The 13158-nt window shown below is 43.0% G+C and overlaps 2 protein-coding genes across 3 annotated transcripts in view; one reads left to right on the top strand and one right to left on the bottom strand.

Annotated features, from left to right (window-relative positions):
- The window catches only part of LOC307208983 (killer cell lectin-like receptor subfamily F member 1), a gene marked incomplete at its 5' end in the record, with an annotated part of 61456 nt that overhangs the window by 4130 nt on the left and 44168 nt on the right, over positions 1–13158 (bottom strand). The window contains 3 exons of one of the 2 annotated variants that reach the window (XM_079964051.1): positions 187–341; positions 2574–2663; positions 7459–8050. In XM_079964051.1, coding sequence (XP_079820177.1) covers positions 187–341; positions 2574–2663; positions 7459–7543 — 330 coding nt within the window. Of the gene's footprint in view, positions 1–186; positions 342–2573; positions 2664–7458; positions 10023–13158 lie in introns of those variants that run through there. The other variant, XM_079964050.1, reaches the window with a different exon arrangement.
- The window catches only part of LOC307209007 (C-type lectin domain family 2 member E-like), a 52674-nt gene that overhangs the window by 32699 nt on the left and 6817 nt on the right, over positions 1–13158 (top strand).

Here is a 13158-nt window from a genome sequence, read left to right as displayed (position 1 = left end):
CCTATATAGACACTGATGAACTGGCCATGGGTGGGAATGGGGTGAAGCACTAAATAAGGCCCTGCACTCCACAAGCTTCTCAAGTCACAAAGCATGATACCATTGTCGAGTTACTAAATTAGAATTAAAAGCAATTGGACTCAGGCTTCCTTCATGGATTGCATGAAATATATCATTGTTCCTGACCATCTCCTGTTTGTCTTGGATGACCAGCAGATGAGAATCCCTTGTTGAACAGTCATGTTGGCTCTCATTCCAGGTTTTAGTATCTTCCGATTGCCAGTAGCATTTGTCCCTGTGGAGCTGCCACTGTACAGGGCACACTTTGCAAGTGGAATTAACTGTGGAAGGGAAGATAGACAAACAATTTAATGATTATGACTGGCTCACCATTTCCAATGTAGAAAAACATTATGTACTCTGCAACTGCAGAAACCCAGTGGCTTTAGGCTTACTGACGCCAATAGTACTTCAGTGGCCACAACCTCAATAAGCTAAACTATAGTAGTCCCTCCAAAGTGGTGGGTTATTTCACTCATCCTTTTGCTTTATTTATTGACTGAAAAGGTGATTGATCAGTTGGGGTGGGTGGGTAGCAAAATAATGCTTGTAGCAGAGGGAAAGGGGCAGCTAGTCACAGAAAATGAGTTAAAAGTCTATAGCCAATTGAAGTACAGTCGTACCTCGGAAGTCGAACAGAATCCATTCTGGAAGTCCGTTTGACTTATGAAACATTCAGCTTCCAAAGCGAGGCTTCTGATTGGCTGCCCCATCGGATGTTCAGCGTCTGAAAAAATGTTCAAAAACTGGAACACTCCCAGGTTTTGATCATGTGGGAGCCGAGGTACGACTGTATATATTTGGACCAAACCACATGTTTCAATACATCCATTTGTAACATTATTCTGCCTGTTGCTTCCTTACTGCAAAACTTATTCATGACGGGGGAACTTGCGGTGTGAATGTGAACTTGTGCCCATTGGGATTCTGCAGTGACCTATATTTGTAAAATAATAATAATAATAATAATAATAAAATAGGCCTGGTATTCCCTGGAGAGGGGAAAACACATACAATATATAATTTTTTACCTGAGGGCTTGCTCTGGTATTGGTTGCAGAGGCTGCGTCTTAGGAAAGCCTGAAACTTGTCTAAACAGAGATTGCATCTGCCAGCATTTACTCTGGTTTCTCCTTTCTCAGTTTTCAACTGCAAAACTACTCCTCACCAAACAAACAAACAAACAAACAAACAAACAAACAAACAACACATTTATTTAAATAAATAAGCATCATGTTAAGGCACATAATCAAAAAATGGAGGCCAAGGAATGGGAAAAGAAGATGGATGCAATTATGGTAGATTGTATTGTACCGTAATAGGTGACTGGGCGTATTAGACGACCCCCCCAATTGGCAGCTGCAGTTTGGGGGTTCGTCTTATAAGCTCAGTCTTTCTCCCGGCACGGAGCCCGCCGCCCGCCACCCATACCCGGCGTATAAGACGACCCCCGACTTTTTAACCTCTTTTCTGGGGTTAAAAAGTCATCTTATACACCGGAATCTACAGTTGATACAGAGAGCAAGCTGCAAAAGAGACCTGCCACAATTCCTCTCACAGAAGTATGAATCCATCTTGGCCTTCTTCAGAAAATCACATAGTAAGGGGAATGATGGCAGCATCTTTATGAATATAAAAGTATTTATGTTATCTGCTTGGTTGCTAAAGAAAATAGACAAAAATAACTCTCCACAATGTTGGAGAAGCTGTGAGAATGATGGAACACTTATACATATCTCTGGGATTGCCCACAGAGTAAAAACCTTTGGTTAAAAGTATTTCAGGATAGGGAACAAATTACATTTCAATCGATTGCTTCAGATCCCAAATGACACCTCAGTTGTACCTTGGATGCCAAATGCCTTGGTCCTTGGACGTTTTGGCTCCCAAAAGCAGCAGTGTTCCGGTTAGTAAACATTCTTTGGAACCGAAACGTCCGACGGGCCATCTGTAGCTTCTGATTGGCTGCAGAATCTTCCTGCAGCCAATCGAAAGCTGTGCTTTGGTTCATGAACATTTTGGAAGTCAAACGGACTTCTGGAACAGATTCCATTTGATTTCCAAGGTACAACTGTACTTTCAATATTTGTGGATGAAGCACACACAATTTAAAAACAAGAATACCACATATATGGAATCATTTCAAATCCAAGAGAGATAACGACTGGGACATTAGAAGATTATATAATAACAAGTAGTCTTATTTTTAACATGCGATAATATGCTCTAATTTTCTCCATTTTAAATTCCTTGAGGGATTTTATCCCACTGCTCGGTAACTTGTTGGATGATTCTACTGAATCTCGGAGACTCTGAGGTTGATAGTCAGGAGTCTCGTCTTCTGCTGCTGTTCTGAGGGCTGCCATACTGGGCCAGAGCAAATGTTCATAACCTCCTGGCTAGGCTGGTGCTGATGGAAGTGTGCTTTTCTGTATGTGCTTTTATTGTACGGTAAACCATTCAGGATGCCATATGGAAAGCAATTTATGAATGAAATAATAAATAATACTCACCCAAGAGTATCACAGCCACCCCCAGGATGATGATCACAAAGCCACCTGCCCATAGGGTGATCTGGTACCAACAGGGAAGCCCAGAAGCATCTGTGAGGAGAGGGAAAACTTGAATGATGCGAGTCAGCAGTGCCTAGACTAGAGTCTCCTGCAACTCATTGGAGGCTAACAAACATCACAAGGAGAAGGCTGGATGATTTGTTTTTGTTTTGTTTTTTGACAGAAAAAATCCCTTCAGGAGGCAACAGGCAAATGGTATACGTTTAGTAATGACCGTTCCCCACATCAAATGGGGGGCGCATTTTGCGAGGTTGTGCACAGCCCTCCGGATCCCAGTGCGGCTCCCGGTAGTACAGGCTGGCTTTGCCCTCCCCAGGCTGGATACCTGGAGGTCTCTGCCTACCTCAGCCCATCGTCCAATCCCACGTGGGGAGGTGTTGCCAGGGGATTGGCCAGGTAGGGGGAGGGACCGTCCTGCCCACACAACAGAAGGTGAATCTTACCTGCGAAGCATCAGTTGGCTCCAGAGCTTCTCCCACCCTGCCCCTCCCTCAGTTAAGCCTTCTTTTGCAGGTTAACCTCTTCTTCACAGGTACACGGGCACTGCTACATCATGGTCACTGTTGAAAGGCCAGAAAGGAATTTTCCTTTCCTGTAGCAAAATGTCACAACTTTGGCGGTTTCAGGCCTTGGGCAGAATCCTTTAGTCTATCTTCCTAAATGGGGGGGGGGGGCTTGCAGCAGTGATCCCAGGGTTCCCCATTAAAGGGGTCTTGGTGGGAGGCATTGGCCATATGCCGAGACGCTGTCATTGCTCTCCCCTGTGATGGCAGCGAAACGGCTCTCTGCTTGAACATATGTTCTCCAGAGCCAGCCCAATCCCCACACATTCTGGATAACTCTGATGTCTCCCAGATCGCTGGCTAGGGACTGGGAAGGATGAATGCCCAATGCCTGAGCCAAGGTCTCCCTACATCTGAAACTTAATAAAGTTGTGGCCAATTTTAATCCCATAACACATTGTCTTGAGTCATTATTCTGCTCGGGGGTCGCCTGGGGTTGGGGGAAATGTGATCTCCCACTCCACATGCAAGAACTCATGAGCGGTCTTTGTTACCAATCTTCTGATGATCTGAAAATCTTGCCATTATTCTGGTTTTCCAGTCATATTTTTTTTTAAATAATTTTTTTTATTAGTTTCCAAATTTTTAACAAACACAAAAACAACATAAAAACAAACATAAAAAGTCATACTTTCTTTACCTCATTTCCATAAGCCTCTTTTCCCGGACTTCCCCATACCTTCCCCTTTTTGCATCCTTTATTTTAAACAATTGTTCAGCAACCCTTCTTAGCCAATTAAATATAAATTCATTCTCCTTTTCAATTTCACCCTAAACTTAACACAATTTACCGCTGCAATTCTACGTCTTCCTCTCCCTCAGCATTTTAGCACTCCTCAATTTTATAGTAACTCTTAAGATATATTTTAAACTTCTTCCAATCTTCTTCCACAGTCTCTTTCTCTTGGTCGCGGATTCTGCCGGTCATTTCTGCCAGTCCCATAAAATCGATCACTTTCGCCTGCCATTCCTCCAGCGTGGGTAGCTCTTGTGTCTTCCAATACTTTGCTAGGAGAATCCTTGCTGCCGTAGTAGCGTACAAAAAGAAATTCTTATCCTTCTTTGGCACCAGCTGGCCGACCATACCCAAGAGAAATGCCTCTGGTTTCTTGTTAAAGGTGCACTTAAGCACTTTCTTAATTTCATTATAAATCATTTCCCAGAAGGCCTTAATCTTTGGGCAGGTCCACCAAAGGTGGAAAAAGGTACCTTCAGTCTCTTTACATTTCCAACATTTGTTATTGGGCAAATGATAAATCTTCGCAAGCTTGACTGGGGTCATGTACCACCTGTAAATCATTTTCATAATGTTTTCTCGTAAGGCATTACATGCCGTGAATTTAATACCTGTGGTCCATAACTGTTCCCAGTCAGCAAACATAATGTCATGACCTATGTCCTGTGCCCATTTAACCATAGCTGACTTCACTGTCTCATCTATTGTATTCCACTTCAACAGCAAGTTATACATTCTTGATAAATTCTTAGTATTGGGTTCTAACAGTTCTGTTTCTAGTTTCGATTTCTCCACCTGGAAACCAATTTTCCTGTCTTGTTTGTAAGCCTCCATTATTTGAAAATAATGGAGCTGGATTTCCAGTCATAACCCCTTGACTACGTTCAGCTCGCTGTCATTGATTTTGTGCTCCTCTTCCTATCTGGCATGATTGAAAATATATTGCAGCTTTCTGGTGTCTGTGGTGTGTCTGTTTTTACTGCAGATTTCCTCCACTGCTGATGTGACTGTGAGCTGTCAGCAGCATGCTTTGTCAAAAGCAGGGAAGAGAAATACAGCGAAGAAGAGAGGGAGGAAGCCATCTTTTATGTTTGATATTTTGTATTAGTTTGAATTTTTAAAATCTTCAGATTCTTAAGTAAACATTCATCCTACCTTGTAGCAATCATCACAACTTATGAAGTTTAAGCGTATTCCGTTAAAGGATTCCGGGGGTGTAGATCTTGTCCGAAGTCCGGGGCTGGGCTAAGGCCATGCCACAACCCCGTCGGGAACCCAGGGGGAGCTCGAGTTGGTTTGCATTGATGGGGCTCCCCCTACTGGTGGTTGACCCTTACCAGACTCCCTGCATAACGGGCAGGAGAAGATATAGTTGGGTGAATTCCAATGCCTAAGCCAATACCGCTCACATTCTGTAACCAGTAAAGTTGTGGCCTAGGTTTGCCCAATAACATTAACCTAATATCTGTGTCCTTGTGTCTTATTCATCAACGAGGGGGTGATCTCGGGGTCTCGACACACAATTTAGTTGCCTAACAATATTGCTCATTAACCTGACAAAAAGAGCGCCAGATGCTAAAATACGAAGCATTCTCTTTAACCAGGAAGTGGACCTGAGGTGGAAAGAAGTTCTGGAGTAAAACCTTTGGCCATTGCATTTGAAAACGTGTCCTGGGTTGCAGTGAAAGAAATGAGTCACCAACTTTGTTGGGCAGGCACAGTGGGGAACCTCCTTTGCTCTGACTTAGTTAGCAGAGAAAAAGACAGGCAGGCGTTGTAGTTTTCACCATGAGTCGCCTCCGTGGTTCAGTAGGTGCATAGGAAAAGGATGTGGGTGGAACGGGTGGTCAGGGAACATGCTCACACCTTTAGACGGTGCCTTGGCCAGGACATTGAGTGCAGCATCTACAGAAGGGTTTTTTATTCACTAGGCTGGGGGAAGGAGTGTAAAATGTTGCAGAAGAAGCAACAAGCAAAGACCCATCTATGTGCACGCTTCATGCTACATGCATGCTTGGAATTTGAATAAGAGCATATTATAACATCTTATTTTCCAAGCTAAGCAGCATATCTAATTTTATTTGCATTGTTCTCAATTTGGCATCCTTTAAAAAAAATGATCTTATTTATAATTTTCATTTATATACGTTACAATAGTTCAACAATAATTCTAACATATCAAACCTCGGCTACCTTCCCCCTCTTTCTGCGGTTCCTTACATTTATTTTCATCATTTCCTGCATACTCCAAATTATCTTCACTTATTATTTTATGCTCCTATATATCTTATATATGTTTTTTTAAAAAAAAACAACAGCTGCAGGTATTTAAAATAATCCTGCCCATGTCTTAATGTCTGATTACAATTTATTTGTAAATATTCACTGAACCATTTCCATTGCTTTCTAAAATTCTTTAAAATAACACATTAGTAAAAAACAAACCCAGAAGCTTTTCTTTTGGGAATTATAGGATTAGAACTACCTAAACAGTACAGAAATTTATTTATGTATGCAACTACAGCTACAAGAACGTTATTTGCCCTCAACTGAAAAGAAGTCCAGAGGAGAAAAGACTGGCTACAGAAATTAAGGGACTATGCAGAAATGAGAAAACTCACCGGAATAATAAGAAATCAAGACAACAAACTTGTTATAAAAGAACAAATGACATCCTTGGTCCTGTTTCTGCTTTTTTGTTATTTTTTGGGGGGGGGATACAAAATAACAAATACCAAATGGAAGGAAATTATGCTGAGAATCATAGAAGTATAACTCGGTACATAAATGCACTTGTTGATGATCAGAAATAACTCCAGGTTTCTTAACAAGGAATAAATTGAATATTGAAACATTTCTGCTCTCATCATGTTAAAACAAACATGCAGCCAGATCTTGATTTCATTTTTATGTGAACTTCAAATGACAGCTCCCTCTCTCTTTACCTGTTCAGAGACCCTTCACACTTGTGTGGCACTGATCATTTAAAAAGTCAACTTTAACTTTGTGGGTTGCTTCCAACCATTTATTTATTTTAAATGAAAATTCATCCGCATTTACTTCAGATTTCTCCCACATTTTTATATGCAGTTTTCATGTATACACATTTTTGCAAGCAATTTCCTCTGAATTTTTGTATGTTATTTAAATGAGTGTCTGCACTTTTATAGACACCAGTATCTGCATATTTGTCCATATTTTGTGGCTGAAGAAGTGCATTGCAAAATTCAAACACAAGTGCGAATTTTGAAAGACAGTTTTGTTTTCTTTCAAATAGTGCAATTTGGGTAGTTTCTCATGAAAATGCAAACAAAACAGAAATTCTTCCCCATCCATAGGTGCCATGTACCCTTCTGTATTTCCGTCTCATTATTCAAACAAAAATACTGCTTATAACGGTACAAACGAACTTTCCACAAATAGGATAAATCTAAAGGAAAAGGAACATCATGTCCGTCTGTCAACCGATACATTACAGTGGAATCAGACAAAAACAGGAAGATACAAAGGGGTCTGAACTGAGTACCTTGTTTCTGAGCCAGAGCGGCAGTTCCTGATGCAGCCCTCCTAGACTGGAAGTTCAAAGCAGTATAACCATCTTCCCCCTCCATTGGCAAGCAAAGGCTGCAGAGAAGCCTCTCAGGCTGCAGGGCTGTCGAAGGAGCACTGAAGGTTTGCTGCTATAGCCTGAGCTGATGGCCAAACATCTCTTTCCGGAGCAGCTCTTCTCTTCAACCACAATACCAGTCACACATTCGCACCCTTATTAGGTGGTTAGGGCAGGTTCTTGTTTTAAAAAACGTTTTTGTGAGTTGTTCAGTTTGTATTGTTCAGCTTTTAGAATGGACTTTGGCTTTTGGAGAGATACTTAAGCCGGCTCCAATTATGGATTATAGCTAAACCATCTAGAGATGTGACTGAGGCTTCCATGAATGAGGCTGGATAGCTCAGTTGATTAGAGCGTGGTGCTCATAATGCCAAGGTTGCAGGTTCGATCCCTGTATGCGACAGCTGCATATTCCTGCATTGAAGGGGGTTGGACTAGATGATCCTTGGCATACCTTCCAGCTCTACAACTCTATGATTCTATGAGTGGGGAGGAGTAGAAGTTAAAGGTAAAGGACCCCTGGACGGTTAAGTCCAGTCAAAGACAACTATGGGGTTGTGGCACTCAACTTGCTTCAGAATGAGGGAGCAGACAACTTTCTGGGTCATGTGGGCAGCAGGACTAAACCTCTTCTGGTGCAGTGGGACACTGTGACGGAAACCAGAGCGCACAGAAACACCATTTTCTGTCCTGCCACAATGGTACCTATTTATGTACTTGCACTGGCATGCTTTCAAACTGCTGGGACAGAGCTATGGGAGCTCACTCCGTTGTGGGGATTCAAACCGCCAACCTTCTGGTTGGCAAGCCTAAGAGGCTCAGTGTTTCAGACTACAGCGCCACATCCTACATCTGCCTATGCGGGGGCTCTCTTGAAATGTAGGTCTTGGTCAAGAAAGGAGTTTGCCACTGCAATGACTTTGCTTCTTTGGAATGCTGTATATAGGGTAGGGCTCCTGCCACACTTTTAGTATTATTACCCAATGTTCTGCTGGATATGAGCTGGTGGAAGACAAATCCCTCAAGCATCAGTATAGAATCATAGAATTGGAAGGGACCCAAGGGTCATCTTGTCCAATCCCCTGCAATGCATGGATCTCAACTAAAACACCCATGACAAATGGCTAGCCAACCTCTGCTTAGAAACCTCCAAGGTAGGAGAGTCCACCACCTCCTGAGGAAGACTGTTCCACTGATGAACAGCTCTTACACTTAGAAAGTTTTTCCTGTGCTTTTAAACTTGTTCATAAATGACTTAGAATTTGGGGTGAGCAGTGGTTGAGATAGCCAGGCTTGCTTGTTCAAGATTGCTGTTGTTGTTGGGAGATGTTGCTGGCATCCGTCAGTCTCGCAGGGTAGTGAGAAGAAAAAGGGGATTGCTGGGCACTCCAGAAGGGCATTTCTAACCTGGGTGAATGAAACAGGCCGTAAAATGGCAAATGCAATTCTATGTGAGGTGGTGTATAAGCGATGCATGTTGGGACAAAATAGAAATATCTCTTTTTCACATATACATGGATGGGGTCTGGTGGTGACTCACCAGGAATGAGACCTTGGGCTTGCAGTTGGCAGTTCCGTGCAAATGTGGACCCAGTGTGCAACAGCTGGGGGGGGGGTCATTAGGACTGGAACTGAAAATAAAATTTCCCATATCATAACACCTTTATTCAACTCTTTGGTGTGGCCACACTTGGAATACTGCCCAGTTCTGCTTGCCCCATCTCACAAAGGATATTATGGAGATGGAAAAGTTCAGGGACATTGTTACTATTATTACTATTACATGGGTAGTGCTGTGGTCTAAACCACAGAGCCTAGGGCTTGTCAATCAGAACATCAACGGTTAGAATCCCCGCGATGGGGTGAGCTCCCATTGCTCAGTCCCTGATCCTGCCAACCTAGCAGTTCAAAAGCACATCAAAGTGCAAGTAGATAAATAGGTACCGCTCCGACGGGAAGGTAAACGGTGTGTCCATGCACTGCTCTGGTTCTCCAGAAGCAGCTTAGTCATGCTGCCCACATAACCCGGAAGCTGTAGGCTGGCTCCCTCGGGCAACCCCAGAGTCATCCGCAACTGGACCTAACGGTCAGGGGTCCCTTTTCCTTTTACTATTATTTTGCAGTGTCAGATTATACAGCTGATCCTCAATCATGACTTAAAACCAATCTTTTAGTAGCCAAAATAAATTGACTTAGAATTCCATGTTAGGTGTACTGCCTCTGGATTTCACAAAGAGGTATTTTGATGACAACAGAATTATATCTTTACGTAAGCTTCTCAGTCACTCTATGACATTTTTATTGTGCGTTCCTGGCAAATAACAAAAACCCACATAGTTATTGCATTTATCAAATTAACATATCAGAGTAGGAGAGGGTCTTTCTGGCAAATCCACTGAAGTTCACGATTGCAGGGTTCAGAGATGACTCTTTGTTTTATTGCAGCACAAGAGTTCCCTTCAACATAGCCTGGTTATTTAAATCTGTGGAAGAAAAGGGTACATCTGAATATCAGGACTGAAGTCTGTTACAACCATTTTTTCATATTCTTAATAGAAAGCATGAATGTTCCCAAAATATACAATAAGCTGTTTGCAGTGCATTTGAATCCTCCAAACATGGATGAGTAGCATCAAAGTGGAGAGAGTGGAGAAAGTCATGCTGAGCTTGATAGTGGGAGCAGCACCATCTCCCCCTTTTCCTTTGGGGCCTGGGAAGGACCAGTGGCAGAGCATATGCCCGTGCTGCCCGAGGAGTCAGGGCATGGAGGGCGCCCTCCACGCGACACAGTGGAGAGGGGCAGGGAAGCTGCTGCCCATCCCCTCCTGCTCTCTGCCACCAGCTCAGGCCTGACCCAGCTGCGGAGGCAGAGCTGCTGTGGCCAGGTGTGCCTTGCCGTGCCCGAGGATGGCTGCTCTCTGCCGCCAGGTCAGCAGAGCTACAGGGCACAAGGTGTGCCACAGGTGAGGAGGGTGGGCAGCAGCAGTGCCGCTCCCTCGGCTGCAGCCCACTCACCTGCTCTCCTCCCCCGGGTCAGGCGTGACCTGGGGACAGAGCTGCACAAGGCACAAGCGCCGCAACCAACACACAGCTCCTTCTGCCGCCCAGCCAGGCTCCAGTGAAGGATCCACTGTGGGGCGCCTGTTTGCACCCCTCTCAAAATTGCACTCAGGGCCATGGCACCCCCCAAGCTACACTTCTGAATCAAAATGACCTACCAATTTGAAACCTAGGAAGAGTGAATTGGGGGCGAAGGGGCAGATATAGGAACTTGAGAGCAGGAGTTGGCTTGCCTATCCATATTTGGACCTCAGCACGTTCCCAGAGACAATAGGTGTGCAACATTCCTTGTTAGACTGTGACTCATCCCAACTACACTAAACAACCCCAAACTGGTCAGTTGCCCACCCCGGATTAAATGGCATGCTGGGGTGGGGGGCAACCAGCATTAACTGCCAATAACCTTCCAGTTCTCCCTTTCTTCTCTCTCCTTTGATTTTCCTCTAGGGAAAAGCCAATATTTTTGGCCAGCTCTTTTTGACCATTTGTGTTTGTTAAGAGTGAAAGAAAGGCCTGAAAATAGAAACAGGGTGAGGTTTTTTAAAGAATTCCATGGAAAAGGGTGTTGTCTCTGGTTATGACAAGGAGCGTGAGGAATTTCTACTATACTTTCACTTTGCATTTTTTCAAAAACCTCACCAGCTGCTCTGTGCAAGTCTCTCCACAACAGCCTCCAGAATTCCTTGTATTATCAATGCTGGGAAGGAAGTGATTGAGATTGTGAGTGGGAAGTGGGAAGAGTTACTCATCCACTCCCTGCCACTGTGGTTCCATGCAGCACTTATAAATAGGGGGAAATGATCCATTCATGCCCTAAGGATCTTTCCTTCCCCCCAGGAACCAGTGCTGTGGAGCAAGGGGGGCACTTCAGTTGAGACCATGAGTGGGGAGCGAGGCAGCCAGTGAATAAAAATGAAAATAGAACTACGCCCAAGTCTTCATGGAATGGAAACTTGCCATCCCAGACCTTTTTCCAATTTCTAAGGAGCCAACTGAGGGAATCTTCTTGGCAGCCAATAGAAGAAGCGAAAAATATCTTTTACAAACTTTCTGTTAGCCCACTAAAACTTTAGTTCATAAACAGGCAAGAGAATCACTTGCTTAAATGTTCAGTGCAAATTAAATGTGAAATTTGGCAACATCTCTAATATCCCTTTCTCTACACGAGAATGCTGGCAACGTAATTGGAACCAGTGCAAAAACCAATGCCTCAATTGCACACCAAGATAATCTTAGCTCTAAAAATTGTGCGGTTTTTTTGCTTTGATTAAAAACAATAACAACTCACAGACTCTGATCAAACTGGGAGTCTGTAATCCAAGTCCATTTCTTCTTCGATTTTAATAGTGAGAGTCCAATCCAGTATTTTGAATTTTTAGTAATGCTTTCTATGAAATCCTGTTGTTGTTGTTGTATGATGCCCATCTGATTGGGTTGAATGGTATACATTATAGTAGACCATACCGACATTTATGTTTGAGTGGGTGATTTATATATATATATTAAAAATAAATAAAATAAAATTCTCAGCTCGACTGACTTCACAACTTTGCGTTCTGCAACACTACTTCAGAACATATCTTTCAAAACATATTGGTTCCTCTTTCTTCCAGGATCCTAATCTGACCAACCAAGTGTTGGCATATTTACATGCTGGTGACATGGCATTAACTGAAATATATATATATGCTGAAAGCAGCCACTCAGAGCTGCATATTGCTGACGAACCACTTTGCTGGCTAGTCCTTACATTTGGACCTGGTTTTCTTTAACTGTCAGTTATGCCATCCTCAACATATAATTAATATAGCAACCTTAGTACATCTGCTAATCCTGGTCCGTGAACTACGAACTGCTAGTTTGACTTATTTGGGTCAGGCAAGCTTGAAAATCCACTATCCTGCATTGAATGAATAAAGCTTCTTCTAGCACAGGGAAATCTTGTTTGGTTGAACAATTCATTTTAATGCATTTTGTTTTGCACATTAATGGATCTACCCGTGATGTGTTGGAACCAACCCTATGTTATACAGAAATGTGCAAGGGCTTAAACCCCTTAATGGTTTGTTTTACAATCAAGATTAAAATGGTTTCAGGTTATTCGCTTGAGGTTGCTGCACTAGCCTGAGATACATGAACAAAATATCCCATTCTGTTTCTACATAGGACAGAGATCTCCTGTCACTTCCATGCTGCCAGCAACAAAAACTTCCAACTTCTGTTTTGAGGGCAATTCAGATGCTCTGAAAGGGATGGGTAACCTTTAAAATTAAAGGGGGGGGGGAAGAGAAAATGCTCACTCCAAGCCCATTTTTGTAAGGTCGCAAATATAAGCTGCACTTTAACTTTTCACGGTCAGAATTTGGAAAAAAAGTGAGGCTTATATTCAGGCCTATACAGTAAACATTATTGTGCGTCACCTTGATAGTTTAGGAGATGGTGGCATGTGAATACTTTTTAATAAAATAAATAACTGGTGACTCACTAGCCATGTGCAGAGGCCTACCAGTTGGCTGACTTTGTGGTGGGAGGCACCAAGCCTATGAGCTTCATGATGCC

Source organism: Podarcis cretensis, assembly GCF_951804945.1.
Source record: "Podarcis cretensis genome assembly, chromosome: 2".
Classification (NCBI taxonomy): domain Eukaryota; kingdom Metazoa; phylum Chordata; class Lepidosauria; order Squamata; family Lacertidae; genus Podarcis; species Podarcis cretensis.
Note: the sequence above shows the minus strand (reverse complement) of the source record. Positions and strands in the feature narration are given on the sequence as shown.